Source organism: Hemitrygon akajei, chromosome 3, assembly GCF_048418815.1.
Source record: "Hemitrygon akajei chromosome 3, sHemAka1.3, whole genome shotgun sequence".
NCBI lineage: Eukaryota > Metazoa > Chordata > Chondrichthyes > Myliobatiformes > Dasyatidae > Hemitrygon > Hemitrygon akajei.
In genome coordinates, this window is record NC_133126.1 from 90,736,623 (window position 1) to 90,749,952 (window position 13,330).

The 13,330-nt window shown below is 45.4% G+C and overlaps 1 protein-coding gene across 2 annotated transcripts in view; it reads right to left on the reverse strand.

The window, feature by feature from the left end:
• plekhh1 (pleckstrin homology domain containing, family H (with MyTH4 domain) member 1) overlaps positions 1–13,330 on the reverse strand; it is a 255,781-nt gene that overhangs the window by 204,333 nt on the left and 38,118 nt on the right. For both annotated transcript variants that reach the window (XM_073040330.1, XM_073040329.1), the window contains one exon: positions 3,595–3,657. In XM_073040330.1, coding sequence (XP_072896431.1) covers positions 3,595–3,657 — 63 coding nt within the window. The remainder of the gene's footprint in view (positions 1–3,594; positions 3,658–13,330) is intronic.

Consider the following 13,330-nt stretch of genomic DNA (forward strand, 5'->3'; position numbering starts at 1 on the left):
CCCTGTTCTAAACTGAGGGTGAGACATGTGTGGAGATTGCACAGCTAACTAACAGGGTAGGGGAGTGAGAGAGAGGGAGGGAGATTGAGTGGTTCTGGAAGGGAATGAGAGATTCTTGGACCCAACACACACGCGCACACACACACACACACACACGTGTTAAATGTGCAAAGAGATTGTGGCAGAGTAAGGGGGGTGTTGAGGGTGACCAGTTGAGTAAGAGACCAGGCTGAGGAGAAATTCAAAAGCAAGGAGGAGAATATTACACTTGCCATATGGAGTGTTGGGTTAGGGTTGCGAGGGGTTAATGGGACGAGGGGAATTAGTATAAAGGCTGTGCAAGTTTGCAACAATTGAAGTTTATGCAAAGGCCAAGAGACATGAGAAGAGGAGGGGGTGATTTAATGATTGCGGAGAGAGGAAGGGTCCTTTCTGCTTGGGTGGGGTGGGTTGGAGGTGAGGAGAAATGGTGTAGGGCAGGCCCTGCTCATTAGCACCAATAAAGCAGTTCTTTCTGGAGAAGCCTGCACTCCTTTCCTCGCCCCAGGACTGTTCCCAGGAGCGCCCATTGAAGTGAGCTAGTGAACCGTGGAGCAGGGGATTCCGCTCGCTAGGGGTTTAATCATTTATCGGTTGCCGGGGGAGCTGTGGGAACCTTGCCCTGAGCCGGGCTCTGTCACCTAGGTAACGGCAGTCTGCTACAGAATCAGTACACGGCCTGTCTCCAGATCACCACACTGGCCAAAGCAAGACCCACACAGCACCGGCAACATAGGTGTACCTTGCACACATCCCAATAGAACATGTGGTTTACGTGCTTACTTACTGAAACAGAGGGGACTATTCAGCCCTCTGTGTCCATGCTGGCTCTTAGCAGAGCAATCCCATCAGCCCCCATTCCATCTCCCCTTATTCCCCCTCAGCCCTGTAACTTATAGTCCCCACATTCTCAGCAACTCTCCTTTGGTTCATCTTTGCCACTGACCTTCACACTGTAGGCCATTCACACTGGCTGATTAGCCCACCGACCCTGGTCTTTGAGATGTGCAGGGTGACAGGGAGAACAGGCATACTCCGTGCAGACTGTACTGGTGATTTGGATTGAAGCTGGGTTGCTGAAAGTGAGAAGCCACAGCACTACTGGCTGTGCCACTGAGCACCACTCTCTACAGGGCTGTACCCACCAGCTCTGGAGATTTACGAGGCCACAGGTGGAGCGGAAACCAAGGCTTGACAAGTCAATGCAGGGAAACGGCACGGTGTTACACGGGACAGGTGAGCCCAGGATGCGGAGCAACTCCCTGACAAACAGCCACCACTTCAACAGCCGATCTGCAGGCGGAGGAGTGAAATAACGGGTTCCATAAAGCACTTGACGATGAGAGCCTGGCCCATAGTGAGTTGGTGCAGCCTCACTGGATAATGGTGAGAGGAAGCACCCTGGATCTCAGCACAAGATCAGGAGGAGGAAAAGTAATTCAGTTCCGATGCCCCAGACTGTCTCTCATGGGAACAAACAAATTGCAAAGGGTTTATAAATTACGTGCGTGAAATGGAGGTTGTGGTAGAGTGGGGAAATGAGAACGTCACAGGTGAGAAGCAAGTTACTCTGGACGAGCTTTAAGACTGGAACCTGCCTGTGGAAATCAGGTCAGCAGCTGGTGTGAGCGGAGTAACCTGCTCACAGTGAGCAGAGCCCCCTCCATTGCTTCCAGCACATGGACAAGGGAGGAGAGCTCATAGCACAGTGTCCTACTTCGAGCTGGTATTGTTTTAATACTCTGAGCATTATGGAGAAAACCTTAGGCTTAATAATTCTTCCTTTCAACTCCAAAGAAACATTTCCATGCTGTTAAACACAACGAAAATGCTTCACCCAGTTCTGGGCAGCTTAGCCTCTGGGACAGAACCTTCAACTGCACCAGGACTTCACTCAGCGCCAAACCCTCCCAGATCAAAATCAGGTTTATACAAGTTACTGACATACGCTGTGAAGTTTGTTGTTTTGCAGCAATAGTACATTTAAAAAATACTAAGTTGCAATAAATATTAAAAAAACAAAGTGCAAAAAGAGGGCAAAATAGTGAGGTAGTATTCATGGACCATTTGGAGATCTGATGGCGGTGAGGAAGGAGCTGTTCCTTAAACAGGTCTTCAGGCTCCTCTACCTCCTCGACAGTCGTGATGAGAAGAGGACATGTCCTGGATAATGAGGGTCCTAATGATGGATGCCAACTTCGTGAGGGAGTGCCTTTTGAAGATGTCCTCGATGGTGGGAGGCTCGCGCCCATGGTGGAGTCAGCTGAGTGCACATTCTTCGCAGTGTCTTTTGATACTACACACTGGAGCTTCCAGACCAGACGGTGGAATGCTGTCCACAAAAAATCTGTAGAAATTTGCTAGAGTCTTTGGTGAAATACCAAATCTCCTCAAACTCTGAATGAAATATAACTGCTGGCATGCCTTCGTCGTAATTGCATCAAGATTGGGCCCAGGATCGACCCTCTAAGGTGTTGACACCTAGCACTTAAAGTACCCCTCAAAGAGCACTAATCTGTGTGCTCCTCCAACTTCCCCCTCCTGAAGTCCACAATCAATTCCTTGGTCTTACTGATGCTGAGTGCAAGGTTGTTGTGTCAACAGTCAACCAGCTGATCTGTCTCACTCCTGTACACCTCCTTGTCATCCTCCGAGGTTCTGCAGATAACAGTTGTTCCATTGGAGAATTTACAGATGATGTTTGAACTGTGCCAGGTTACTATCATAAATGTAGAGCAGTGGGCAAAGCACACATCTTTGGGGTGTGCCTGTGTTGATAAGACAGCGAGGAGCAGATACTATTTTCGATCCAAAGTCAACACCAGTGTAACACCCAAAACTCACTTCCGGTGAGGCCTCCAGTTTTGCTGCTGGTCTAAAGTGTGACTCTATCATTTACTGATGAGCCAGGTTTTATGATTCCAATTCTCCCCAAAATGGCACACTTTGAAGGACCAAAACTCAAGCTGTGGTCTCTGCCCTCCCATGACCTCTGCCCTCAGGTCATAGCAACTCTCAGCTTATGGACCCCAGGATCATGTCATTGTGCAGATTTGGGCGAGTAAGATGGTGGCTATTTTAACTCCATATACAAGATAAGGCGACCATCAACCTTTCCTTCACACTGTAGAGAATATTGCTGCCTGCACTGCAGACTTCCTCCAAGACTGGCTTCGTGTTACATTGCCCTCTGCAGAAATCAGCTTGGAAATCCCCTGCCAGAAGCCCTGGCCTAATGTCTTAGAAGGTTTCAGTGTCCCTTTCACAGAGAACTGGTCTCCTGTTGGCACAAGGTCTTCACTGGCCTGCCCAGGATCTACTAGTCTCCTGGTAGCTCCCTTTCCCCACACTCTCCCCAGCATCCATTCACTAGGCAGCAGCAGCACTCCCTAGGAGATGGAAGAGTGCTGGTTATAATGTGCAATGCCCCTCTGAGGTCACAGCTACAAGATCATACAATGGAAATCCAGATGGTACCATGTTACAAAAGGAACAGTGGAGTAGTCTAGAACCTCACAACAGAAGATCAGGACACGGGGTGACGCAGAAGCCTACCTGTTTCTCAGCAGTCTCAGCCCGCTGGTCTGCCTCAATCATTCTTTGTTCCAGCTCCTGCATCTGCAATGAGGACAGCAAGCAAGAATTAAGCAATGTCCCATGTAACACAAGGAGAGGCTCTTTACACAGCGTGGTACCTCTTCCATCAAGAGTCCACCCTGGTGAGGGGAAGCCCAAGTACACAAGATTAGGAGAGGCATAGATATGTTAAATAGTCAATATCTTTTCCCCACGGTAGGGGTATCAAAAACAAGAGGACATGGCTTTTAAGATGAACTCTCACTCTCCCAGTTGACCTTGTCATATCACTTCCACTTTGTCTCCCTGCACTACACTTTCTCTGTAACAAACACTCGATTCTGCATTCTACTAGCTCGACGTACTTTCATACGATCTGTCTGAATGGCACGCAAAACAAGAAGCTTTACAGTGCATTGCAGTCTTGGTGCAATAGTAAACCAATCCTAAGGAAGGAGCTTTAAAGGGGAGCAGAGGATGGACGCACACTTAGGTAGGAAAGACATTGAAGAATATGGTGCTAATAGAGGCAAATGGCATTTATGCAGTTGGTAAAAAGGTTGCCAAGGATCTGGTGGGACAAAGAGCCCATTTCTATGCTGTTTCACTGTGTGAGACTACAACTTTAACACAGCTCTCTTACCAAACACAGAACCCCACTGGGAATAGTTAGACTCTCATAATCCACAAGCAGGCTCTGGCCCGAGCCAGGTCTGGTGAGACACTTCTTCAGATACATTACTAAATGGAATCCTGGGCCTTGGTAGTGATTTCAGCCCTGGCCTGAGCAAGGAATGTATTGAGGTGAATCAGGCTTGTTGAGAGGCTGGAGAGGTCGAAATGGCTGTTATTTCTTCAAAGAGCCAGCAGGAAAGGAAGGTAGGCCCCACAAGTTACGCCTCGCATTTTCCAACTCTCCCTCCTCCCCCATTACTCTTCTCCTTCATTTAAATCTCTTTGAAACCTTTCACCAACATCTCACGTTTCTTGGGGATAAGATACAGCATGAAGTAACCCGTCTGTCATATTGCTAATTTAGTGGGCCGAGCACACTTCAAAGTCTGTATTTCCCTGTTTGGAACTGACATGATGGGCTGAATGGTCTCAATCTATGCCACTTCATTCAATCTGCTGGCAGTCAGCACCATCCCAACAGCTCTGCTTCTCAACACTCTGCCCTCCAGTGGGAGAGTTGCTGGCCTCTCCAGAGAAGTGAGCACAAAATCCAAGGTGGATTTCAATGGGGGTGTGGCCTTCTGGCTCTTGGACAGGGTGCAGAAGATGCCAGCTGGATCAGAGGACACGTGCAACAAGGAGATTGGACAGCTGGCAATGTTTTCTTTGGAGCACGGTGGAAGCTGAGGGAAGACCTGATTGAAGTTCTTATAGGATTATGAGAGGCGTGGATAGAGGGCCAACATCTTTACCCCACAGTTGAAATATCTAATAGTAGAGGACAAGTGCTTAAGGTGAGAGGGGCAAGTTCAAAGAAAATGTGCAGAGTGGGTCTTTATGCAGAATGATAGATGCTTGAATGAACTGCCAAGGATGGTGGGGGGGGGGGCAAATATGCTAGAGGCATTAAAGAGGCCCTTAGATGCACGAATATGAGACATTTAATTACTGATTAGTAAGCCACAACATTATGGGCAAGGTTCCTGTGCTCTACTGTTCTATGTTCTCTACCTGACCTCATTTCCAAGCTAGCAAACCTTTCTGGATGATGCTTCTCATTAAATATTCATCCTGACCAGTACTGGATGTGGGAATACAGATCCACAAATCCTAGAAAAAATGGAGTCAGTTAGATAGAGTTGTAAAGATATATATTTTTTAAAAACCACATTGGCCTCCATACATCAAGGCACTGAGTACAGGAGCTGGGAAGTTATTTTTAAGTTGTACACAACATTGGTGAGGTCTAATTTAGAGTATTGTGTTCTGTTCTGGTCACCTACCTACAGGAGAGATGTCAATAAGCTTGAAAGAGTGCAGAGAAAATTCATAAAGAGTTCTGGGGACTCTTTATGAATCTTTATCTTTAGGACATGAGTTATAGGCAAAGCTTGCCTAGGTTAGAACTTTAGTCCCTGGAGCATAAGAGAATGAGAGGAGATTTTATGGATGTGTACAAAGTTATGAGGGGTTTAGATAAGGTAAAAGGATAAATGTTAGCAGCTTTTTCCCCTGAGGTTGGGTGAGACTAGAGGTCATGGTTAAGGGTGAAATATTTAAAAAGAACATGATAGTGAACTTTTTCACTCAGGAGGGTGGTGAGAGTGCCGGCAGAAGTGGTAGATGCGGGTTCAATTGCAACATTTAAGAAAAGTTTGGGAGGGGTATGGAAGGCTATGGTCTGGGTGTGGGTAGATGGGACTAGACAGAAAGAAATTTGCCATGGACTAATCACAAACAAGGGAAAATCTGCAGATGCTAGAAATCCAAGCAACACACACAAAATGCAGGAGGAACTCAGCAGGCCAGGCAACATCTTTGGAAAAGAGTACAGTCGACGTTTCAGGCCATAGATGCTGCCTGGCCTGCTGAGTTCCTCCAGCATTTTATGTGTGTTGCTTAGCATGGACTAATGGGCCAAAGGGCCTGTTTCTGCGCTGTAGTGCTCCAACATTCTATAACACCGATGAACTACAGAATTAATTCAATGATGCAACTGCTTGGCCACAGATTACACCTCAAGGAGTAAGTATCAGGAGTGGGTACAGAAGAGACTGCAGATGCTGGAATCTGGATTAACAAAGAAATTGCTGGAGGAACTCAGCAGTCAGGCGGAATCAATGGAGAGAAATAGACACTCAGCGTTTCCGATCAACATCCAGATAAATGGTCTCGGCCCGAAATGCCAATTGTCCATTTCCCTCAGTATATGCTGCCGAACCCACCGAGTTCGTCCAGCATTTTGTATGTTGCTTCAGCATCCTTGGACTACTTCAGGTGTGGAGTGGCACTACAGAAATACACTTCCAAGAGGACCACAACCTTAGGCCATAAGATATAGGAGCAGAATTAGGCCATTTGGCCCATTGAATCTGCTCAGCCATTTCATCATAGCTGATCCAATTTTCCTGTCAGCCCCAATCTCCTGATGTCCCTTCAATCCCTGATCAATCAATCTCTGCCTTAAACATACATAAAGATTTGGCCTCTACAGTTACTGGTGGCAAAGGACACCCCTCTATTCTGAGGCCGTATCCTTTGGTCTTAGACTCTCCTGCCATAGGGAACATCCTCTCTAAATCCACTCTATCAAGGCATTTCACAATTCAATTAGGTTCAATGAAGTCACCCCTCATTCTTCTGAATTCTTGTGAATACAAGCCCAGAGCCATCAAACGCTCTTCATATGACAAGCCATTCAATCCCAGATTCATTTTCGTGAACCTCTTTTGAACCCTCTCCAGTTTCAGCATGTTCTTTATAAGGGGCCCAAAACTGTTCACAATTCTTTAAGTGAGGCCTCACTAATGCTCTATAAAGTCTCAACATTAGATCCTTGTTTTTAAATCCTAGTCCTCCCGAAATGAATGTTAACATTGCATTTGCCTTCCTCACCACAGACTCAACCTGCAAATTAATGTTTAGAAATCCTGCACAAGGACTCCCAAGACCCTTTGCACCTCAGATTTTTAAATTTTCTCTCCATTTAGAAAATAGTCATCTATTTCATTTCTTCTACCAAAGTGCAAATCCATCTGCAGCTCCTCCACTTCCTCAAAACTACCGGCACCTCCATCTGTCTTTATATCATCTGCAAACTTTGCAAGAAAGCCATCAATTCCATCATCCAAATCATTGACGTATAACATAAAATGAATTGGTTCTAATTGGACTACTGTGGAACACCTCGAGTCACCGGCAGCCAGCCAGAAAAGGCTCCCTTTATTCCCACTTTTTGCTTCCTGCCAATCAGCCACTGCTTTATCCATACTAGGTTCTTTTCTGTAATACCATGGGCTCGTAGCTTGTCAAGCAGCCTCATGTGTGACACCTTGTCAAAGGCCTTCTTAACATCTAAGTACACCCTATATCCACCGATTCTCCTTCGTCTATCTTGTTTGTTACTTCTTCAAAGAATTCCAACAGATTTGTCAGGCAAGATTTTCCCTTGAGGAAACCGTACTGATTACGGCCTATTTTATCACGTCCCTGAAAGTACCCTGAGACCTCGTCCTTAATAATCAACTCCAAACATCTTGCCGACCACTGAGGTCAGACTAACCGGCCTATAGTTTCCTCCCTTCTGCCTCTCTCCCTTCTTGAAGAGTAGAATGACATTTGCAATTCTCCAGTCCTCCAGAACCATTCCAGAATCTAGTGATTCTTGGAAGATCATTACTAATGCCTCCATGATCTCCTCAGTCACCTCTTTCAGAACTCTGAGTCACACCACCCGGTTCAGGTAACTTATCTACCTTCAGACCTTTCAGTTTCCCAAGAACCTTCTCTCTAGTAATGGTAATTTCACACACTTCATGACCCCTGACACCTAGAACTTCCACCATACTGCTGGTGTCTTCCACAGTGAAAACTGACTCAAAATACTTATTCAATTAATCCACCATTTCGTTGACCCCATTACTACTTCTAGCAATGTCGTGGTTTGGAGGCTTACATGCCTCAGTGACCTGGACAGCTAAGTTGGCTGGAGTTACGGCTTTGTGCTTTGGCTCTTTGTAGGGTCACTAGTGCCAAACAGGTCAAAGGGTGGAGGCCAGACTGGTGGTCCACCGGTCCTCCATGTTTGGGGATTCAGCTCAGGGCTAACAACCCTGACTAGTCAAACAAAACTGTTACAGAAATAGCAATGAAGAATCCTTCTACATCTGAGTGCAATGGTATTCCTGTGTCTCCACCCGGGATTCGCATGTCTGACAGTAGTGAAAAACTGAGGGGAAGCTGACATGATGAAGGAAGCCCTGAACACTGCCAGAGATGGAGGACCTTCACTGCTGCCCCAATGGACAGTGGTGTTACAAGCAGTTTAGTCAGTCTAAAGCAGAGATCTTAGCAAGGGTATGGCTGCTGGCTGTTATCAAAACTGCTGGCACGCAGCTGGTGTGTAATTGTAGACTGCAGTCCCAGCTTTCATCCTAAACATGTTCAGAGTGGAAGGGAAACAGTTGAAATCTTTTACGGTGATTCACTTAAAAAGAAGAAAAAAACACACACATGCTAGACATGCGAGAGTCTCAGGTTTCATCCATCACCTGTTAGATGTGTGTTAAGTGATTACACAGCTTGTTTGAACCAACCGGTGACTCTCTCACCCCTCCACCCCACCTCCTATTGAGGCCAGACAGCTTCTGGGGAAGTTGTTAAAGGCAGAGCAGGTTTCTGTTGTTGCTGGGCCTTTGAAGATGTGGGTGGCTGAAGCAGGGATTATATAGTAAACAGGGAGAAGACTTAGGAACATGAGCCCCTTCTCCAGGAAGCTCAATTACCTTCCCATCTGTTTTAAGAATAAGTTAAGCGTCTCAATTAAAAACCCAGCTGTCAGTTCACAACCTCTGGAGCCGAAGCTGCATTAGCTGGAGAGTCGCTCCCCACATCCACACTCCAGCTGAGAGTGAGTTCTGTGCACCCCCCTTCTGCCCCGTACAGCCTTCCCTTTTTGGGTCTTCCCATGCAACAGGATGGGCTGATTGTTACAACTGCACCCCTGACGCCATGACTGGAGTTCTGGGCACACTTCCGGTCCCATCAACTAGTGCAGATGCAGTCTGGAATTCAACAGGCTACTTGCTGGATTGAGGGCTTCCCAGTGAAAGGCTGGAAGAGTTGGATCTACAGTGGCCTTATTGAAACATTTGTCAGTTAGTGTATTATTGTCACCTGTACTGGTATAGTGAAAACCAGTACTGCAGGCTATGTGTACAGATCATTACAATGCTTTAGTTCACTGAGGGAGTAGAAAGGGTAAGCAACAACAGAGTGCAACAGTTACAGAGAAGGTGCAGTGCAAACATCCATCTCATTGTACTAGGTATTGTTCTACAGTCTTACAAGACCATAAGACATAGGAGCATAACTAGACCATTCAGCCCATCGAGTTTGTTCTGCCATTCAATCGTGGCTGATTTATTTGTTCTCTCAACCCCATCTCCAGACTGCTCCCTGTAACCTTTGGCACTCTGACTAATCAAGAACCCATCAACCTCTGCTTTAAATATACTCAATAACTTGCCCTCCACCTATCCACAGATTCACCACTCTGAGTAAAGAAATTGCTCCTCACCTCCATTCTAAAAGGACGTCCTACTGTTCTGAGGCTGCGCTCTCTGGTCTGAGACTCTCACACTTTTAAAAGCATTTTCTCTGCATCTATGACCTAGGTAAAGTGGGAGCAGAGAGGATGTTTCCTACTTATAGCAGATAATGTGGATTTTCTTTAGTCAGAGAGTGGTGAATCTGTGGAATTCATGCCACAGGTGGCTGCCCAAGTCCCTTTCACCCCAGATATCTGAATTTTTTTGCCATTTAGAAAATAGTCTATGCTTTTGTTCCTTCTACCAAAGTGCATGACACAATATTCCATCTGCCATTTCTTTGCCCATTCTCCTAATCTGTCTAAGTCCTTCTGCAGCCTCCCTGCTTTGTCAGCATTACTTGCCCCTCCATCTATCTTCGTATCATCTGCAAACTTGACCACAAAGTCATAAATTCCATCATTCAAATCACTGACATCTAACGTTAAAAAAATGCAGTCCCAATACCAACCAGAGGAACAAAACTTGTCACTGGCAGCCAATCTGAAAAGGATCCCTTATTTGCCCTGTCTCCTGCAAATAAGCAAGTGGTTTATATAATCTAGTATCATTCCTGTAATGTCATGGATTCTCATCTTGTTAAGAAGCTTTATGTACATCACCTTGCCAAAGGCCTTCTGAACATCCAGAACACAACATCTACTGATTCTCCTTTGTCTATCCTGCTTGTTAGTTCTTCAAAGAATTCCAACAGATTTGTCAGGCAAGATTAAGGAAACCATGATCACTATGGCCTATTTTAACATGTGCCACTAACTACTCTGAGTCCTCCTCCTTGATAATCAACTCCAACATCTTCCTGAACCACTGGGGTCAGGTTAACTGGCCTACAATCTCCCTCCTTCCATCTCTCACTTCTTGAAGAGTGGAGTGCCATTTCCAGTTTTCCAGCCCTCCAAAACAATGCCAGAATCTAGTGATTCTTGAAAGATTATTACTAACGAGTCCACGAACCCCTCAGCTACCTCCTTCAGGACACTAGGGTGTAGTCCGTCATGTCCAGGTGACCTATCTATCAGCTTCCCAAGCAATTTCTCCCCAGTAATAGCAACTGCTCTCACTTCTGCCCACCAACAATCTCGAACTTCCGGGAGTTTCTTTCTGTATGCCATCAGTCTTATGAACACTTGAATTTCAGTCTATTATAAATCAAGTCCACCTGTACATTCAATGAGGTGGACCTCGTTGTATATAGTTTATGATTATTTGCACTATTGTTTTTGTTTACTTTTAATTCTGTACAGAGAGAGCTCAGGGAAACCGACATCAAATTCCCTGTATGTGTCCTCATACTTGGCGATACTAAAGGATTCTGATTCTGATACTGCTAGAGTCTTCCACAGTGAAGACTGATACAAAATACTTACTTAGTTCATCCGCCATTCCCATGTTCCCCATTAGTACCTCTCCAGCATTACTTTCCAGTAGTCCGATATCTACTCTCAACTCTTTTGCCCTCTATATATCTGAAAAAACCCTTAGTGCCCTCTTTGATATTATTGGCTAGCTTACATTCATATTCCCCCCTTATGGCTTTTAGACATCTTCTGTTCATTTTTAAAATCTTCCTAATCCTCTAATTTCTCATTAAGTTTTGCTCTATTACATGCTTTCTCTTCAGCTTTTATGCTGCTTTTGACTTTTCTGGTCAGCCACGGTTATGTCATCCTGCCTTTAGAATACTACGTAGTTCTTTTGTGGGATGTATCTATCCCATGCTTTCCTCATTGGGAGTCCACAATCTGTGCGGATCAGAAATAACATTTTATCCTCATTGACAATCAACACTGGTGCACCTCAAGGATGTGTGCTTAGCCCACTGCTCTACTCTCTCTACACCCACACTGTGTGGCTAGGCAGAGCTCAGACACCAACCTATAAATTTGCCGATGACACAACTATCGTTGGCAAAATTTCAGAAGGTGATAAGAAGGCATACAAAAGCAAGATAGCTCAGCAGGTTGAGTGGTGTCGCAGTAACAATTGCACTCAACACCAGTAAGACCAAGGAATTCAAAAAGGGGAAGTCGAGGGAACACACACCAGTCCTCATCGAGGGATCAGCAGTGGAAAGAGTGAGCTGTTTAAAGCTCCTGTGTGTCAACGTCTCTGAAGGTTTATCCTGGGCCCGACATATTGATGCAGTTACAAAGAAGTCATGATAGCTGCAATATTTCAGTAGGAGTTTGAGGGTACTTGGTACGTCACCAAAGGTTTCTACAGAAGTACTGTGGAGAGCATTCTAACTGGCTGCGTCACCGTCTGGCAATGGAGGGGCAATCTACACAGGATTGGGAAAAAAAACTGCAGAAAGTTGTAAACTCAGCCAGCTCCACAATGGACATTAGCCTCCCTAGCATTGAGAACATCTTCAAAAGACGACGCCTCAAAAAGGCGGCATTGATCATTAAGGACTCCCATCACGCAGGACTGGCCCTCTTCTCACGGCTGCCATCGAGGTGCAGCTACAGGAGCCTGAGGACACACACTCATTGTTTCAGGACCAGCTTCTTCGCCTCCACCGTCAGATTTCTGAATGGACAATAAACCCATACACACTACCTCAATATTCCCCCCCTCTTTTTTTTGAAATACATATTAAAGTTAAATATATATTTCTTATTGTAATTTATAGTTTTTTTAATTATGCATTGCACTTTACTGCTACTGCAAAACAACAAACTTCACGACATATGCCAGTGACATTAAACACATTTCTGAACGTCAGCCAAGAGGGTACAAGGTAAAGAATTTCTAACGGGAGGTGACCCAGAAAAAGCCACTGCAGTGTCTCATTCTGGGGTAAATAAAACAAAGTGATTCACACGATACTGAAAAATGAAGAGTGTTAGACAATCAACAGTTGTTTCAAAATCTTTATTATTTTAATGCTAAAACCTTCACAACTTCAGTCCCTCCTCTCCAAATCCCCTATAGTCCAGCCAACTTTTGCATATCTAGTCTCCCTCCTACTCCTCCTCATCACTCAGCACTGGTGACTGTGCCTTTTGCTGCCAAGGCCCCGTGCAGTAAGATTCCCTCCCTATACCCCTCTCAGTCTCTCTAACACACTTGGTCCTTTTAGAAACTCTTGCCACTTGTTGTAAAACTTTGACCTCAGCACCGTCTCTCACACTCTTTTCTTCCAAATTTCTCCCACTGCTGCCTCCTCATTTCTAAAAGTGGTCCTTAGAAAGGCCCTTTAACGAGCAGCAACATCTTGCATTTATGTAACATCTCAGACAAAATCAAATACTCAAGATGCTTTAGCAGATTTTAAACACACTAGTCTGACACCAGGACAATTAACCTGCAGGTTTCCTCCCACTGCCCAGAGACACAAGGATTGTTAGGTTAACTGATAGCTGTAATTATCCATAGTATGTAGGTGGGAGTTGCTGATGGGCTGTAGGGATAGTTAGTGGGAATGG